Source organism: Rana temporaria, chromosome 3, assembly GCF_905171775.1.
Source record: "Rana temporaria chromosome 3, aRanTem1.1, whole genome shotgun sequence".
Taxonomy (NCBI): domain Eukaryota; kingdom Metazoa; phylum Chordata; class Amphibia; order Anura; family Ranidae; genus Rana; species Rana temporaria.
The window spans coordinates 426,231,422-426,249,704 of record NC_053491.1 but is presented as its reverse complement, the minus strand read 5'-3'; the positions used below and the strand labels follow the sequence as shown (position 1 = coordinate 426,249,704).

At 46.2% G+C, this 18,283-nt stretch overlaps 1 protein-coding gene across 2 annotated transcripts in view; it reads right to left on the bottom strand.

Annotated features, from left to right (window-relative positions):
* ASH2L (ASH2 like, histone lysine methyltransferase complex subunit) overlaps positions 1-15,239 on the bottom strand; it is a 40,972-nt gene extending 25,733 nt beyond the window's left edge. Inside the window, exons 1-2 of one of the 2 annotated variants that reach the window (XM_040346248.1) lie at positions 15,153-15,239; positions 5,860-5,926 (exon numbers count right to left, since the gene is read on the bottom strand). In XM_040346248.1, the coding sequence (XP_040202182.1) occupies positions 5,860-5,926; positions 15,153-15,229 (144 nt within the window). In that variant the 5' untranslated portion in view covers positions 15,230-15,239. Of the gene's footprint in view, positions 1-5,859; positions 5,927-9,946; positions 10,043-15,152 lie in introns of those variants that run through there. The other variant, XM_040346249.1, reaches the window with a different exon arrangement.
* Between the last annotated feature and the right edge of the window lie 3,044 nt (positions 15,240-18,283).

The window sequence follows — 18,283 nt, the reverse complement described above, 5'->3', positions numbered from 1 at the left end:
CTACTTGCATATGTGTGGGTGAGGGAAAAAAATAAAAATAAATCTGGTTTGTGTCAGTGAAGCAGAAATATAATAGATTGTATAACACATCACCATTTTTCTATGTAAAGTTTTTTAAAAAGGCGCTATTGACATGAAATATTCAGCACGTGTCGATAACAACCCATGCAATCCACACATACAAAAGACACCAAAACAAAAGTTCAGAAATGAAGTTGTGCAATAAAATGGAATGACAGGGAAAACGTATTTAAAGAGGTTGTAAAGGTTTGTTTTTGTATGTTCTAAATAGGTTCCATTAAGCTAGTGCATTGTTGGTTCACTTACCTTTTCCTTCTTTGTCTGAATTTCTCACTTCCTGTTCCTCCTCAGTAAGCTGTTCTGGCCGACTTTCCACCGCTCGGATGATGGTGGAAAGCTTACTGAAGAGAAACAGGAAGTGAGAAATTCAGACAAAGAAAAAAACATTTAGAAGGGAAATCTAAGGAAAAGATTAGTGAACCAACAATGCCCTAACTTAAAGGAACCCATTTAGAAAATAAAAACGAACCTTTACAACCCCTTTAACCCTATACAGTAAACTGTCCTGTTTTCAGCAGTGCCGACTGTGCAACTGGTAGTAGCGCACAATTTTTACCTTAAAGTGGATGTAAACCCAATTCATGAAATTTGAGCTGGGCACATATCTGCAGGGTTTTGTTATTTCTCTTCAAAGCCTTAAGTCCCATGGCTTTCTCCTGCTCCATTCTTCTGTTATCGGCCTGATAACTCCTGACAAGTTCTACATCACATGTGATAAAAGCAGCCGGAGTTGTTTTGAGGAGGATGCTTTAAATCAGTGGTTCTCAACCTTTTAGTGCCGTGACCCATTGATAAAATGTTCCCAAGTTGTGGGGACCCCTAACAGTAAAATTATTTTCGTAGCCTGGGTTGTCAGCACCCAAGGCAAGACAAGTAATTTGCGCTCCTAACCCACGGAAATTTAGCGCTCCCTGAGTCCCCTCCACTCGTACAGTATTAAAACCTCATATGGTACATTTTAGGATGTACCACTCTCTTTGTTCTCCCCCCCCCCCCCCTTTTATCTCTCGCTATCCTAATTTATTGTTTCCCCCCCCCCCCCATCCCTCTCTCTAGCCGTCAGGTAGTGTTACCCAGTGTGTCTCCGACTTTGTGGTGTCTTGTAGCAGTGACATCTATGCTGAAATCAGCCCCTCCCACCTCACAAGTCAGCAGACCTGTAGTCTCTGCCCCAACCCATGCCGTGAACTGAATGGGCGGCTGTGAAGAGGCCAGGTGGGCGGCCGTGTACTCCGGGAACAGCCCAGCTGGGTGGGCACCAGCTCCAGAGACAGCCCTGCTGAGTAGCCACAAGAATACTGGGAGAGCGGTGCGGGCTTCAGGAACAGCCCAGGATTTGGTGACCCCCTGGAAAATCATTTGACCCCCAAGGGGGTCCCGGATCCCCAGGTTGAGAACCACTGCTTTAAATAGATTAGCAGAGCCCTGAAATATTCAAGGATCAGCTCTGAAAGTCTCTACCTATGAGGAGAGGGGGTGTGTGTGCACTTTTCCTCCAATCAGCTGTCTTGGCTGTGTGACCAGGCTTCACTGCAGTGTTGAACAGGAAAAGAAAAGCCAACATGATCTGAACTTTCTAAGTGTCCATGTGGGATATACACAATATATGCCCATCTGAAATAACCCACAATTGCCATACTGCGAGCGTTTTGACTCTTGGAAAAAGGAGGCGTGTTAGTTTTTACCAGTTATTTGACAGAGGTTTTGATTCCCATAAATTGTCAGAGTGTCAATTATCTAATAAGTTCTTCTTTCAATACTTACAGCTGCGTCATGCTCTACAGAGCCAAGCAGCGTCTTTTCTGTTAAAAAACAATCCCTACTCAATCCTAACCATGGCCGTTTCCACAAACCATTCCAAACAAGGCCTGATTGGTGATGAGTAATACACACACACACAAAAATATATATATAAATATATATATATATATATATATATATATATATATATATATATATATAAAATCATTCATCACTACAAACGACAGTGCCCGGGTACAAATATTAGGGGTACGACGGATCATCATTGATCTGTGATCCGAACAGGTCGCCACGTTCGGATCGTCACACCACACCATAGGCCTTTCCTATGGCCGCGGCTTCGGATTAGCTCTGGAGCGGTGGCCATCTTGGTACACCTGGCAGTGGCCTAGACGAGCTCCCCAGAGCGGCGCGCTGATGGGGAGATGTGGATATTACAGTAGGGGGAGATAACATTACAGTGGGGGGGGGGTGAGATGATCCGTGACTCTGATACGAGGAACGATCCGAACCGTGAGTTTTTTGTTCCGTTGCACACCTAACAAATATGCAGTCTTGGACAGTGGTGTCAAGATCTAAAGTCCCTCAGTGAAGAATGGGATCAAGCTTTAGAAACATTACCCAGGTCTCTATCCTCGTCACAGTGTTTGACTCAACTGGTCATTATCCATAGGGCTCACTATACTCCACAGTCCACACAAACTGCATTCCTGAGGGAAGGCGAACTCCCCACAATGTCCAAGATTTTCTTTGGCCACAGGTACGATTATTTATATGCTATGGCGCTGCCCCCAAGCTACAGCGCTATTAGAGTATTTAAGGTGGTAAAAATGTACTCCCCATGTATTATCTGACCCAAAAGCAGCTCTTAGGGGGTTATACTGGAAGACATTCTTCCATCTCCACCAAAATGCACTCAATGGGCAGAGGCCATTAACCTCAATTTACAGAGGGAGTAGTCTATAAACACTGACGCTGCCCCCCCCAAAAAAAAAAAATTGGTCCCGATGGTTAGGCGCCGATCTAGCTACGCCTTCCACCCTGTCATTGGGAGAAGACCTGGAAAGATAGGAGAATTCTCTGCCGATTGTTTAGGGTAGGAGAACAGAATGTATTTTTGTATGATAAAGATGCTCCTTATGCCTCATGGTCAGAAAACATAATGCCCTTTGCTGCGAACTCATCAATGGATTTGTAGGTCTCATAACTGTCAAAGCGTGATCTTGAAGTTACATGGTATATTTGAACTCCATTTTATTTTAGTTTGACTGCCTCTCTTGCTTCCACTTGTTTTGTGGAAGTGGTTATTCTGTTTAAGTTTTGTTGTAAAATGAAACATTTTAACAAGAAATTGCACGGGAAAAAAAAAATGAGTCAGTGAAAGTCAAGCCCCTGAAACCAAAACTAAGATCAGTGAGGGGCTTAGAAGAAGCTTTGGAGACTAATGCAGTTTCAATACAATAGAAGAGGGAAGTGGAGCCGTGCAGACAGTCCCAGCCCAGGGAAGACAATAGCCCTCATGTAGAGTTTTCTAACCGTCTCAAATGATTTTCACACCAACGATGCTCATTTTTGTATGGATTTAGACTAACATGAACCCCAATCCCCATCACCTGAGACAAAGTTTCAGTCAGCAATCATCTATGCAACTAAATGGAGCAAAGAGAATACAGACATCTTAGAATAATTTACTAAGACCTCATTCACACTTGCATATGGGGCCATCAATGGGGGGCTGACAGCTCCCAAACCAATCATGGCCACTTGCATGCAATTGCTGATGGAGCAGTAACTTGTGGGTGATCGGCCCTGAATGTAGTCTATGACCACAATTAGCTAAGGAAGCCGTCAGCCTCCCATTAATTTCAATAGGACTGCCTCCTGCGGCTAATTGCTGGATAACTCCGCTGGGGTTCTCCCGTGTAATCTGATGTCCTCGTTCAAAAGTGTGAATGGACCGACAAGTGGTTTACTTTGCAAGGAAGTTGTACTTCACAAGGGAATTTTCCCCAGAGCTTAGTGAACAATGTGAAGATTTGCCAACTTCCATCATCAAATCGTGTGTAAGCAAAAATGTTGCTTTTTGTATGCCTTGCACGTGCGTGGGTCTTCTTTGCAAAGTGAATTTTCAGCACATTCACAAAGCTGTGGGGAAAATTTCCTTGCAAAATGAACAGCTTATTTGCTCATTAAGGGGAAAGAATGGTTACCAAGCAGGGTAAACCCACCCCCCACCCCAGCCAGCCAACAGCTCTTGGCCAGAGGGGTTGTCTGAAAATAGCTAGTTCATATGACATGAACTTATGTCTATGGCTGACTGAAGCCTGGTACACACACACACCACTCTTTTTTAACGAAAAAAAAAAACCACACACACACACACACACACCTAACAGCTCCAGTCGGAGCCACTGTACTATAGATCCAGCAGTTTGTACAGCGAACTCTCCTGTTCTTTTATGTTCGGACAGAGGGACCCCCCCCCCCAGAACACTCCGGCCATTGGCTGAGAACATTAAATGGGAGACGGTTTTTCAGCATGCTTGTCTGGCTTCTGTCAGACCAGTTGCCATACACATGGGGTGAACGTCAGCCAGCTTTTATTGAACAGACTGATGTTGCCTGACATTCGGCCCGTGTGTACTAGGCTTTAAAGTGAACCTGCAAACAATTCACACATAAATCACTATAGGAGAAATTGCTATACTAAAAAGGTTGGGCCAGATTCAAGTACATATGCGGCGGCGTAACGTATCGCATTTACGTTACGCCGCCGCAAGTTTTACGGGCAAGTGCTTGATTCACAAAGCACTTGTAAAGTTGCGGCGTATCGTAAATCCCTCCGGCGCAAGCCCGCCTAATTCAAATGATCCGGGTAGGGGGCGTGGATCATTTAAATTAGGCGCGTTCCCGCTCTGAACGTACTGCGCATGCTCAGTTTTGAAATTTCCCGCCGTGCTTTGAGCGAAATGACGTCGCACCGACGTTATTTTTTAAACGTAGACGTGAGTTACGTCCTTTCCTATTCACGGACGACTTACGCAAAAAAAAATTCAAAATTCAAAATTCGACGCGGGAACGACGGCCATACTTTAACATGGCAGGTCTATCTAGACGCCACGAAATAGCAGCTTCAACTATACGCCGGGAAAAGCCGACTAGCGACGACGTAAGAGAATGCGACGGCAGCGCGTACCTTCGTGAATCGCCGAATCGCGGAAATTAGCATACGCCTGTCGGATCGAAGCCAAAAGCCGTTGTATCTTGGTTTGAGGATTCAAACTAAAGATACGACGTGGCAAATTTGAAAGTACGCCGGAGTATCAGTAGATACTCCGGCATACTTCTTCTGTGAATCTGGCCCGTTATTTTTATTTCCCTGAATGTATAACAGTCTAAAATAAAAGAACTTTAGGCCCCATGTACACTGCTCCTGCTAAACAGACGTTCAGAGGCAGATGGACACTTTTTTCAACTGCCCCTGAACTCATTCAATGTTAGCTTAGGAGTACATGTACACAGGGTCGTTTACGGACGTTTTTAGGCAGTTGCGTTTATAGGCCGTTTCAGACACCAAACGTGTCTAAATGCGGTAATCCACCTTTCGTTTATAGGAGTTTTCCGTTTTTGGGCATTTAAAAAAAAAAAAAAAAAAAAAAAATGTATACTATATTTTTAAACGCGAATGCAGCAAAATGCTGCTAAAACGCGTCATGTAAACGCATTCAAGAGAGGTTGTAAAAACATCCCATGTACATGAAGCCTTATGCGATTTAGTGAGCTTTGTTTTTCTGCAGCAGTAACTGGTCACAACTTTACTGAATGCAGCATTTCAATCCACAGCCTATCATTTTACGGCAGGTTTCCTACACCCACTTTGGGAACAGTAGGCCACAACTATCACATCAAGATACTGTCACCTTCCAAGTGTGTGATCAGATTCATACTCCTTTATATCTGACAATGCACCCATTAGGAAAAGGCAAGAAAATCATTCAGCAGTTTAACTCTACCTACCAAAGCATCTTTTTCATTGGAAGATTCGGTGTCCGGTCCCCCTGCTGAGCCCATTTGCATCGAGTCACTGCAATTAAAGAAACTAGTAAATCATCTTTTACAAAAAATAATATATTTTATGAATTTAAATCCTATACTCCGTTCTTAGCAAAGAGAAAAGAATAAGGTCAACTGTTAAGAGCAGGATAATAAAAGCCAAGTCCAACTTTTTGATCATGTTTCCTGTTAAACCCACAGCAATAATCAGTTTTCTCCCAGTGGGGACAGCTTCTCCTGCTGGGAGAAGAGAATGGGCCGGGCAGGATGGATCCCCCCCCCCCCCCCCCCCATCAACACGGTCTGTGTTGATGGGGGAAAACAAGCAAATTTCTTTCTTGCAACCCGTGCAGGAAAGAAATTTTGCTCCACGTACAGCCGGTGTTCCGTCAGATTCAGTGACCAGTCAGAAGTGACGTTTTGTTGTCGCCATCTTGCTACACCCCGCACCTGTCCACACTAAGGAGACTGTGGGAATAAGGCAAGCAGACATCTTGTTACACCCACCAGAGTTTTGCATTTACACTTATTTATAAAACAGTAAACTGAGGTTATATAGTGAAATACAGTACTTGGAACTGTACTTGGGTGTAACATTATGTCCGCTTGACCCCTTCTCACTGTATCCTTCATGTGGAGGAGTGCGGGGTGTAGCAAGATGGCAGGTCACTTCCATTACACATTCTGACGGGTCGCCTAATCTGACTGAACACCAACCTTGGGGTAAATGACTGACAAAAAGGGATCAAAACCAACAAAAAATCAGCAATCAAATAGGCATATCTTCCCTTCTGATCGATCCAGATTCGATCAAACTGAGCGGATTGGCCAGGGCTAAAAAATACCAATCGTTTTGCATTAATCAGCAGCACAGAGATGCTTTGTTCAAGAATTTGATTATACAGTACAGTGGAACATCGGATTACGAGCATTGTCCATTCCAGGAGAATGCTCGTAAACCAAAGTACACTCATATCAAAGCGAGTTTTCCCATTGAAGTCAATCGAAACAGAAATAATTAGTTCCGCATTGACTTCAATGGCACGCAATACCGCATGCGGCCGGAGGGGGGGGGGGGTGCTGGAGAGCCTCGGAAACGGGCGGAAAGGCCCGAGGACACCTCGGCAAACCTTGGAAAGACTCCGTTCCCGAGGTTTGCCGAACTGTCCTTGAGCCTTTCCGAACGGCGCCTCCCCACCTCAGGCCAAATGCGGTACTGCACAACCCTTTGGCCTGAATCCTGCTCGTTTTGCGAGACACTCGCCAACCGAGTTAGGATTTTTTTTTTTTTTTAAATACAGTGCTCATATTTTGAAACGCTCATTAACCACGTTACACGCAATCCGAGGTTCCACTGCATCTCAAAGAGACTGAGATTAGATGGGGATATAAAAAAAAAATAAAAAAAATAAAAGACCCCCCTCCCCCCCTTTCTGGAATGCGATTATATATTTATATATATATAAAAAAAAAAAAAAAAAATGTACTACTAATGCTAGCCATCAGCGATTTTTTTCGTGACTGCTACATTATGACGGACACTTTTGACACATTTTTGGGACCACTGTCATTTTCACAACGAAAAGTGCTATAAAAAAATGCACCGATTACTGTGAAAGTGACAATGGTAGTGAAGGGGTTAACCACTAGGGGGCGCTGTAGGGGTTAAGTGTGACCTCATGTGTGTTTCTAACTGTAGGGGGGCGTGGCTGGACGTGTGACATCAGTGATCGTCGTTCCCAATATCAGGGAACAGACGATGACTGACATTGCCACAAAGAAGAACGGGGAAGTGTCGTTTAAAACTCACCTCTCCCCGTTCTTCAGCTCCTGTGACCCGATTGGGTCCCGCAGCTTCGGACCAGGCCGCGAGCGCGCCGCCGCGCACACAACCCATGGCTGGGCTCTTAAAGGGGACGTATATTTACGTCCGTGTGGCCAGCCGTGCCATTCTGCCGACATATCGTCGTGCGGCGGTCCATAAGTGGTTAATTTAAATCCCTCTAAAACCAAGTTGGTAATATTCCCCCCTCCATGACTTTCCCAATCAAAATCAATAATGCAATCATCAATCCCTCAGCTCATGCCAGGGTACTAGGTGTAATCCTAGACCAGGGATCGACAAATCCCGGGCGCCAGGTCGCCATGGCGACTAGAAATAGTGCCCTGGCGACTTGGCTTGGAAGGTGGGCAAACAAACAAAAAAAAAAAAACATTTTTTTTTTGTGAGCTGGTGCCATCTGGTGGTGAGCCGTTGGGATTACAAGTTATTACCACCAGATGTGAGCTGGGGCCATCTGGTGGTGGCTGTTGGTATTACAAGTTAAGCATTACAAGTTAAACAGCAATTCTAATGTAATTTTTCACTATTTTCACTGCCATCTTCTTCCCTCTAATTAGAACCCCCAAACATTATATATATTTTTTATCCTAACACCCTAGAGAATAAAATGGCGATCGTTGCAATACTTTCTGTCACGCCGTATTTGCGCAGCGGTCTTACAAGCGCACTTTTTTGGGAAAAAAATTACACTTTTTTTTATTAAAAAATAAGACAACAGTAAAGTTATCCCCATTTTTTTTAATATTATGAAAGATAATGTTACGCCGAGTAAATTCATACCCAACATGTCACGCTTCAAAATTGCGTTTGAACACCGTTTACATATGCGGGCGCTGCTCACATATGTGTTCACTTCTGCGCGCAAGCTCGTCGGGACGGGGTACGTTTTCTGGCTCCTTACTTTTTTAGCTGGCTCCTAGATTCCGAACAAATTTGTCAACCCCTGTCCTAGACTGACCTGTTCTTTCATCCCCAAATCCAATTGTTGTCAAAAGTTTGTAGACTTCACATCTGTAATATCGCCCCTTTATAACAAATGAAGCCACCAAGCTACTCCGTCACTCCCTTGTTCTCTCGCCTTGACTATTGCAACTCCCTCCTCATAGGCCTACCTCTCTACAGGCTGTTCCCTCATCAGTCTGTCATAAATGCTGCTGCCATACTTAGCCACCTTACTAACCACTCAATGTCCACCACCCCTCTCCACCAATCCCTACACTACACTGGCTCCTGATCGCCCAGCAAAGTCATTTGAATTTAATAACCACAACATACAAAGCCATTCACACTCCCCTGTGCTACATCACCGATCTTGTCTCCAATCATCACTCAAACCCTCCTCTGAAGACCCCCTACTCTCAAGCTCCCTTGCCTCCTCCTCCCATACTCATCTCCAGAGCCTCTCCCATCCTCTGGAACTCTCTACCTCAACCTGGCCAGCCATCTCCTACTCTTGCTGCCTTCAGGAAATCCCTGAAAACTCATCTCTTCAGGGAAGTCCATCACGCCACCAGCTAATCTTTTACCACTTCCATCAGCTCATTCCCCACAGTTACAACCTTTTGTACCACCTGCCCCACCCTATTAGATTGTAAGCTCTTCTGAGCAGGGCCCTAGTAATCCTTGTGTATTTTATTAGAACTGTAGTGTCTCCCTTTTATATTGTAAAGTGCTACGTAAACTGTTGGCGCTATATAAATCCTGTATGATAAAAGGATGGACATGGTCAACAATACTCAGGAAGGCCGTGGCATTTAAAAGATAGGAAAAGAAAATATGAATCTGCGCCACAGAATATTTAAAAATAGTCTGGAGCCCTCGGATAGACTCTTAGGTGATTAAAAAATATATATATATATAATAAGTATGAGGGGCTGCCCCTGCAAAAAAATCCCCACAAAATGGAGAAGGGTATGAAATAATATGAAAAGCAGGTGGTGGCGCCACCCTAAAGTGTAGAGTGTAGACTAGTGTCAATAGTAATTAATAATAGTGTGTGGGTGGTACAATATAAAAAACAGAACAAAACAAAAATGAAAAATGCTTAGTGATAATCCAAATAACAAACAAAAAATTCAAATGTGTTTTAAAAGATAGTTGGTACCAAGGGGCCCAAAGTGTGCCAAGAAAATCTCCCCCACACTATCAGCCTGAACCGTTGATATGAGGCAGGATGGATCCAGGCTTTCGCCAAATTCTGACCCGTACATGAATGTTGCAGCTGAAAGCGAGACTCATCGGACCAGGCAACGTCTTCTATTGTCCAATTTTGGTGAGCCTTGTAGCTTCAGTTTCCTGTTCTTCGCTGACAGGAGTGGCACCCGGTGTGGTCTTCTGCTGCTGTAGCCCAGTGGTTCTCAACCTCGGTCCTCAAGTACCCCCAATGGGCCATGCTTTTCCCTTAGATACAATGGCTCATATTACCATGTCCTTGATATTATTTGTGCAAAGTAAAGGACAACATGGTCTGTAGGGGGTACTTGAGGACTGAGGTTGAGAACCACTGCTGTAGCCCATCTGCTTCAAGGTTTGATGTGTCGTGCGGTCAGAGATGGTATTCTGCCCTCTGACATCAACAAGGCATTTAACACCACACAACTGCCACTCACTGGATATTTTCTCTTTCCAACCATTCTCTAAACCCTAGAGATGATTGTGTGTGAAAATCCCAGTAGAGCAGCAGATTCTGAAATACTAAGACCAGCCCGTCTGGCACCAACATTCATGCCACGCTCAGTCACTTAAATCCCCTTTCTTCCCCATTCTGATGCTAGGTCTGAACTTCAGCAAGTCATCATCATCACATCTAGATGCCTAAATGCATTGAGTTGCTGCCATGTGATTGGCAATTTGTGTTACCAAGCAATTGAACAGGTGTACCTAATAAAGTGGCATGTTTGTATACACGATAATGCCAAAAGTATTGGGACACCTGCCTTTATACACAATTCGGTAGATTCTGGTAGAGTTAGGCCGGCTTATCAGTAGATAAGTCGACCTAACTCAGAATCTACGCCGACTTATGTTTAAGCATATGCTCAAACAGAGATACGCTTAAACATATCTAAGATAGGACGGCTTGCGCCGTCCTATCTTAGATTGCAATATTTTGGATGGCCGCTAGGTGGCGCTTCCATTGCGGTTGGCGTAGAATATGTAAATGAGGAGATAGGCCGATTCACGAACGTACGCCCGGCCGACGCAGTACTTTTACGCCGTTTGCGTAAGAGATAGGCCGCGTAAAGTTAGAGCTAGGCCCTAGTGGAATAGTAATGTTAAGTATGGCCGCCGTTCCCGCCGCGAAATTCGAAATTTTTACGTCGTTTGCGTATCGGGATTTACGTCGTTTATGTCCACGTCGAAATCAATAGGCCCGTGCGGCGTACTTAGCCGCAATGCACACTAGGAAATGTAGGCGCATGTGCAGTTTAAAAAAAAATGTAAAAAACGTAAGGTCAAGCCTTCATTAACATTAAACACGTCCCCCCCCCCCCCCCCCCCCCAACACATTTGAATTAGGCGCCCTTACGCCCGCCGATTTAGTCTACGCCAGTGGTTCTCAACCTGGGGTCGGGACCCCCTTGGGGGTCGAATGACAATTTGCCAGGGGTCACCGAATCCTGGGCTGTTCCTGGAGCTCGTGGCGTTCCACTCAGCCTCTTCGCAGCCACCCATTCAGTTCACAGCATGGCTGGAGGGCAGAAACTAGATGTCCGCTGGCTGGTAAGGAATGTGAAGTGGGAGGGGCTGGAGGAGACCCTATCTCCTGATTTCGGCATAGGTGTCACTGCTGCGGGACACCACAAAAGTCGGAGACACAGTGAGTAACTCTACCTGTGATTAGAGTTTCCATTAAAAGTCCCCATTGCAGTTCTCAGATCAGCAGATGACCTTGATCAAGAGCACCTAAGTTGGCTAATCAAAACTCCCCCCAGCACTGCCACTCATCCCATTCCTCGCACCCCCCACCAAGGAGTAAGAGAAGGAGTAGAAATAGAGAATACATCCTTCTGTTTTAAAAAAAAAAAAAAAAGAGAATACATTGGGGAAGGAACAAAGAAAAAGGGAGGGAAAGAATAGGAGAAAGAACAAGAAAGACGGCTAGAAAGAGGGATGGGGGGAAAAAAAAACAAGACATTGGGATAGAGAGAGATGAAAAGGGAAAGAAAGGAGAACAAAGAGTGGTACATCCTAAAATGTACCATAAGGGGTTTTAATATTGTACGAGTGGAAGGGACTCAGGGAGCGCTAAATATCCATGGGTTAGGAGTGCAAATTACTTGTCTTGCCTTTGGTGCTGACAACTCACGCTACGAAAATTATTTTACTGTTAGGGGTCCCCACAACCTGGAAAAGTTTATCAAGGGGTCACGGCACTCGAAGGTTGAGAACCACTGGTCTACGCCGTCGTAACTTAGCAGGCAAGTACATTGAGAATCATGTACTTGCCTAGCTTACTTACGGCGGCGTAGCCTAAACACGCTAAGCTACGCCGCCGTAACTATAGGTTCTGCTACCTGAATCTACCTAATGAACTTTAATGGCATCCCAGTCTTAGTCCATAGGGTTCAATATTGAGTTGGCCCACCCTTTGCAGCTTTAACAGCTTCAACTCTTCTAGGAAGGATGTCCACAAGGTTTAGGAGTGTGTCTATGGGAAGGTTTGTCCATTCTTCCAGAAGCGCATTTGTGAGGTCAGGCACTGATGTTGAATGAGAAGGCCTGGCTTACAGTCTCTGCTCTAATTTATCCCAATGGTGTTCTATCGGGTTGCGGTCAGGACTCTGTACAGGCCAGTCAAGTTCCTCCACCCCAAACTCGCTCATCCATGTCTTTATGGACCTTGCTTTGTGCACTGGTGTGCAGTCATGTTGGAACAGGAAGGGGCCATCCCCAAACTGTTCCCACAAAGTTGGGAGCATGAAATTGTCCAAAATATGCTGACACCTTAAACCCTGCCGGATTTTACTTCCTCTTTGTTCCCTGCAAAGAAAAAGCAAAATGGGCTAGTATATGTGCCACTTACCTGCAGAAGAAACCTGCAATGTCACCACTGTCCCCGCTGTGTAATCGCGTCCATCTTTAACCCTGCTTCCTTCCGGGGCCATGGACCCCAGCTCTGGTATTGCCCAGGTTCGCGTGATGTTGCGCACGGGAGCCGATGGTCACGCCACAAGCACTATAGAAACGTCACGATTGTGTCCTTGCTTCAGTGCGCATGTGTCAGCATATATGGCAAATATCTCCGAAACTGTAGAGGTTTAGAAAATATTTTCAGTACCTACAGGTAAGCCTTATAGTCTTACCTGTAGGGAAAACATAGTTGTACAGGGTTAACAACCACTTTAAGAGTTCCAAGCTCAACCCCATACCATAGGGGGGCTCCACCAAATGATTTGGACCAGAGCACAAAGCAAGGTTCATAAAGACATGGATGAGAGAGTTTGGGGTGCAGGAACTTGACTGGCCTGCACAGAGTCCTGACCTCAACCTGATAGAACACCTTTTAGGATGAAGTGGAGTGGAGACTGTGAGCCAGGCCTTCTCGTCCAACATCAGTGCCTGACCTCACAAATTTGCTTTTGGTAAAATGGATAAAAAAAAAACTTCCATAGAACATTCCTAAACCTTATGGACAGCCTTCCCAGAGGAGTTGAAGCTGTTGTAGCTGCAAAGGGTGGGCCAACTCCATATTGAACCCTACAGACTAATAGCAAGATTCAGGATGGCGAGCGCATAGTTGCAGCGTATGGCATTTACACTACGCCGCCGTAAGTTAGCGAGGCAAGTACCTGATTCACAAAGTACTTGCCTGCCAAGTTACGGCGGCGTATCGTAAATGTGGCGGGCGCAAGCGCGCCTTATTCAAAATAAGCTGAGGGGGCGTGTTTTATGTTAATTTTGGTTGACCTGACGTGATTGACGTTTTTTTGGAACGGCGCATGCGCCGTCCGCCTACATATCCCAGTGTGCATTGCGGCTAAGTACGCTGCACGGTCCTATTGATTTTGACGTGGACGTAAATCCCTATTCACGGACGACTTACGCAAACAACGTAACATTTTCAAATTTCGACGCGGGAACGGCGGCCATACTTAACATTACTATTCCAGCTATTGGATGGAATAAATATAGGCCTGATAATGCGTTACGTAAACGGCGCATCTGTACTGCGTTGGCCGGGCGTACGTTCGTGAATAGGCGTATCTAGTGATTTACATATTCTACGCCGACCGCAATGGAAGCGCCACCTAGCGGTCAGCCTAAAAATTACACTTTAGGATACGAGGGTGTAAGACACTTACGCCGCTCGTATCTGAGCCTAATTTAAGCGGATCTGGTTACCAGAATATGCTTAAATTAGTGCGGGCGCACATTCAGACTTAGGCTGGCGTATCTACTGATACGCCAGCCTAAGTCTTTCTGAATCCACCTATAAGACTGGGATGACTTTAAAGTTCTTATGTGTATAAAGGCAGGCGTCCCAATACTTTTGGCAATAATAGTGTACGTATCTGGACTAAGCCTTTATGCCCCTTTCACACTTGTGGGACCTGAAAGTCATGTGTTTTTTTGCCGTGATTTTGGCCGCAACTTTGATGCGACTTGAAGCAGTTCCTGTGTAATATTGAGGTTACTGGCCCCAACTCCCATACACTAGGGCCAATGGACCTCCCAGCATGTCTTTGGAGTGTGGGAGGAAAGTCAAGAAGCTGGAGGAGACCAGGCAAACTCCAGGCAGGCGGTGTCCTGGTTGGGATTTGAACCGACGCCCCTTCTTTTGGGAAACAAATGCGCACAGGGCACCGGCCTATTGAGGGGGCTGCCCTATGCGTGACACACAGACTTGCGCTTTGAAAAGTGCGAGCGGGAATGTTAAACGCAGTGTGTACAGGGGGGGGGGGGGGTTCAGAGCGGCGACACATTCATATACCCCCCACCCACACATGAAATCGCTCACAAGTTGCACCGTTTTGTTGAGCGACCACAAAAGGCAGATTTGCTTTATGGAATCGCAGCAAGTGGGTTTATGCACATCAATACAGACAGCATAAAAAGGATGCTAAATACAAAATCTGCCAACATAAGTGCGTTTAATTCAGTTCAGCGCAACAGCGGTGGCGCAAATCGCCAACAAGAACTCCGCCAGTCGCTGGGGGTCCTCATTATATTGTCATCTCTATGGTTGGAATGGAAACAGACCAGCTGCTATTGGCAACAAGCCACTCCCACACACAGGACCCCATTATAGTGCAGGGGGCACTTTATTGTCAGGTGGAGCTTCCCATAGACTGTCCTCCATCATTATCGTGGGACTTGTAGTGCAGACACAGCACACACACCTCCCCCATCCATAGCACAGCCACCCTTATAGCTCTACCATCACAAGCCCCGCCCCCCTCCTCGTCCTTACCCGCTCCGGTTATCCCCGCCCCCTCCCGGGCTAGAGCCTCCCGCCTCCGCACCCTCCTTCTCCGCCACCGCCGCCATCTTCACACTCAACACACCGCGCGACGCGCGCCGCCGGGAGGAGCCTGGGCGGGGCATGGCGGAATCTGCGCAGTGGAGAGGTAGGAAGGTCGCCGCGGCCATATTTGTTGCGGGCGGGGGTGGAGCCGCCTGGCGTCCGTCATTGAGGAAAGCGCGGGAAAAGAAGATTGGGATTGAAGACACGTGACCACGTGTAGAGCGTGTGTGAGGAGGAAGACACAAAGAGAGCGGAGGGGAGGGAGGGGAGGGAGGAGAGATCAGTTCCTCAATGTGTACGTGATGTCTGCATTGGATATCATCTATGATATGCAATTAAACTGGCTGTTAAAGGCGGATTTTTTTTTACCTGAACCACTATCTGCCCAAGCCAGTTATAAAATGTCTGCTATACATGTAAAAATCTGCATTTTTTTAATTTTGCTAGAAAATTACTTAGAGTTTTCAAACATTCCTATCTATCTATCTATCTATCTATCTATCTATAGATATATATGTATATATACATATATATATATATATATATATATATATATATATATATATATATATATATATATATATATTCAGAGCCGGTGCTATGTTAAATTTAGGGGAAAGTTCAGAGAAAAAGTTAGCTCTGAACTAGTTTAATTGGTTAACCACTTGCTTACTGGGCACATATACCCCCTTCCTGCCCGGGCGAAATTTCAGCTTCCAGCACTGCGTCGCTTTAACTGACAATTGCGCGGTCGTGCGACGTGGCTCCCAAAAAAAATTGGCGTCCTTTTTTCCCCACAAATAGAGCTTTCTATTGGTGGTATTTTATCACCTGTGCGGTTTTTATTTTTTGCGCTATAAACAAAAAAGAGAGTCAATTTTGAAAAAAAACACAATATTTTTTACTTTTTGCTATAATAAATATCCCATTTTTTCTCAGTTTAGGCCGATACGTATTCTACATATTTTTGGTAAAAAAAAAAAAAAAACGCAATAAGCGTATAGTGACTGGTTTGCGCAAAAGTTATAGCGCCTACAAAATAGGGGACATAATTATTATTATTTTTTTTATTACTTTTTTTTTTTACTAGCAATGGCGGCGACCTGGGATTTTTTTTTGGGACTGCGACATTATGGCAGACACATCGGACACTTTTGACACATTTTTGGGACCATTCACATTTATACAGCGATCAGTGCTATAAATATGCACTGATTACTGTATAAATGTGACTGGCAGGGAAGGGGTTAACACTAGGGGGTGAGGAAGGGGTTAACTGTGTACCCTACATAGTGTTTCTAACTTTGGGGGAGGGGACTGACTCTCCCTGACAGTACGTGGATCTCTGTGTTTACACACAGAGATCCACGTCCCTGCTCAGTTACTGGGCAATCGCGGGTGCCCGGCGGCCTCCGGGCATGCAAATCGTGTTCCCAGGAACACGGCGGGTGACGCGCGCCCCCTAGTGGCTGTGAAAGACGAGGACGTCATATGACGTCCTGTCAGAACATTGGAGCTATCGTGCCGCCGTCAATTGACGGCGGCCGGTAGTATAGTGGTTAAATTTGGGGTCTCTGCTCTAGCTTGGCTGTACTGTGTGTTATCCTTTTGTCCGGGGACTCCCGTCACCCCCGGATGGCAGGTGGCAGCAGTGGGGTCAAGTGTTTGAGTATCACTCCTCAGCAGCCAATCGGGAGGTTGGGCCACCTCTCGCTGTGCACGCTGGGGAGGGCTATTTAGGGGCAGACGCCATTCGCTCGAGGTCTCTTCCATGTGTGGCGCCAACTATTGGGGTAGCCATTCCACAACACCCCTGCAAATGGCCCTCTTGGCCGTTGTGTGCGTGGGTAGCAGTGTTCCAGGCTCCGGGACCATGTTGGCCGGAGCAATTGATCTGCTGTGCGGACCCAGTGATTGACTGAGTCCCCAATCTGAAGGTAGTCCTGAGCTGTCTGTCCAATTGAAGGAAGCTGGCCGATGAGGAGTCTGTCCGAAGGATACCAAGCACGAGGCTGGTGTCCCAGGAGGGGCCGGTCCATTCATCGGAGGACAACCTTGGTTCTGACCAGTAGCGGTTCGTCCATAGAGGGCGCTGAAGCGCCGCCCCCTCTGGCTCTCACCGCCACTGAGTCTAATAACATAGATTCATGCATTGCACGAATCTATGTTATTATCGCCGCTGCCGCTGTTCTATTCAGATGGTCGGCGCTCATGTCCGGCCATCTGAATAACGGCAGCTGGTTGGCTGTACGGAAGTGCCTATCAGAGCCAACGGCTCTGATAGGCTTTTCTGAGTACAGCCCTCGGGTTCCGGAAGCTTATACAAGGAACGCACTAGGGATGCGCTCCTTGTATAAGACTGACAGGCATCTCAGCCAATAAGGTTGGCCTATTCTGGCTAGTTTAACCTGATTGGCTGAGATGCCTGTCAGTCATCAAGGGCGGTAGAAGACATCGAGGGACGAGGATGGCTGACTCCAGTAAAGGTAAGTGCCGGGCGGGGGGGCGGGAGAGGGGGCACTTTACAGGGCACAGTGGCGACATCAATGGGCACAGTGGCGACAATAGGCACAGTGGGGACAATGGGCACAGTGGGGACAATTAAAGGGCACAGCGGTGACAATTAAAGGGCACAGTGGTCACAATTAAAGGGCACAGTGGTGACAATTGATGGCACAGTGGCTGTGTTTGATGGCATGGCACAGTGGCTGCGTTTGATGGCATGGCACAGTGGCGACAATTGATGGCACAGTGGCTGCGTTTGATGGCATGGCACAGTGGCTGCGTTTAATGGCATGGCACAGTGGTGCGAATTGATGGCTCAGTGGCTGCGTTTGATGGCATGGCACAGTGGTGACAATTAATGGCACAGTGGCTGCGTTTGATGGCATGGCACAGTGGTGACAATTGATGGCACAGTGGCTTCATTTGATGGGCACAGTGAGGCTGCAATTTTTTTTTCGTTTGCGCCCCCCTAAAAATTTTGAGCACCAGCCGCCACTGGTTCTGACAGGCTGGATGTTGGTCGCCTGTTAGTTGCTAATTCCACAAATCTACCTGAAGGAGATCTGGGTGCT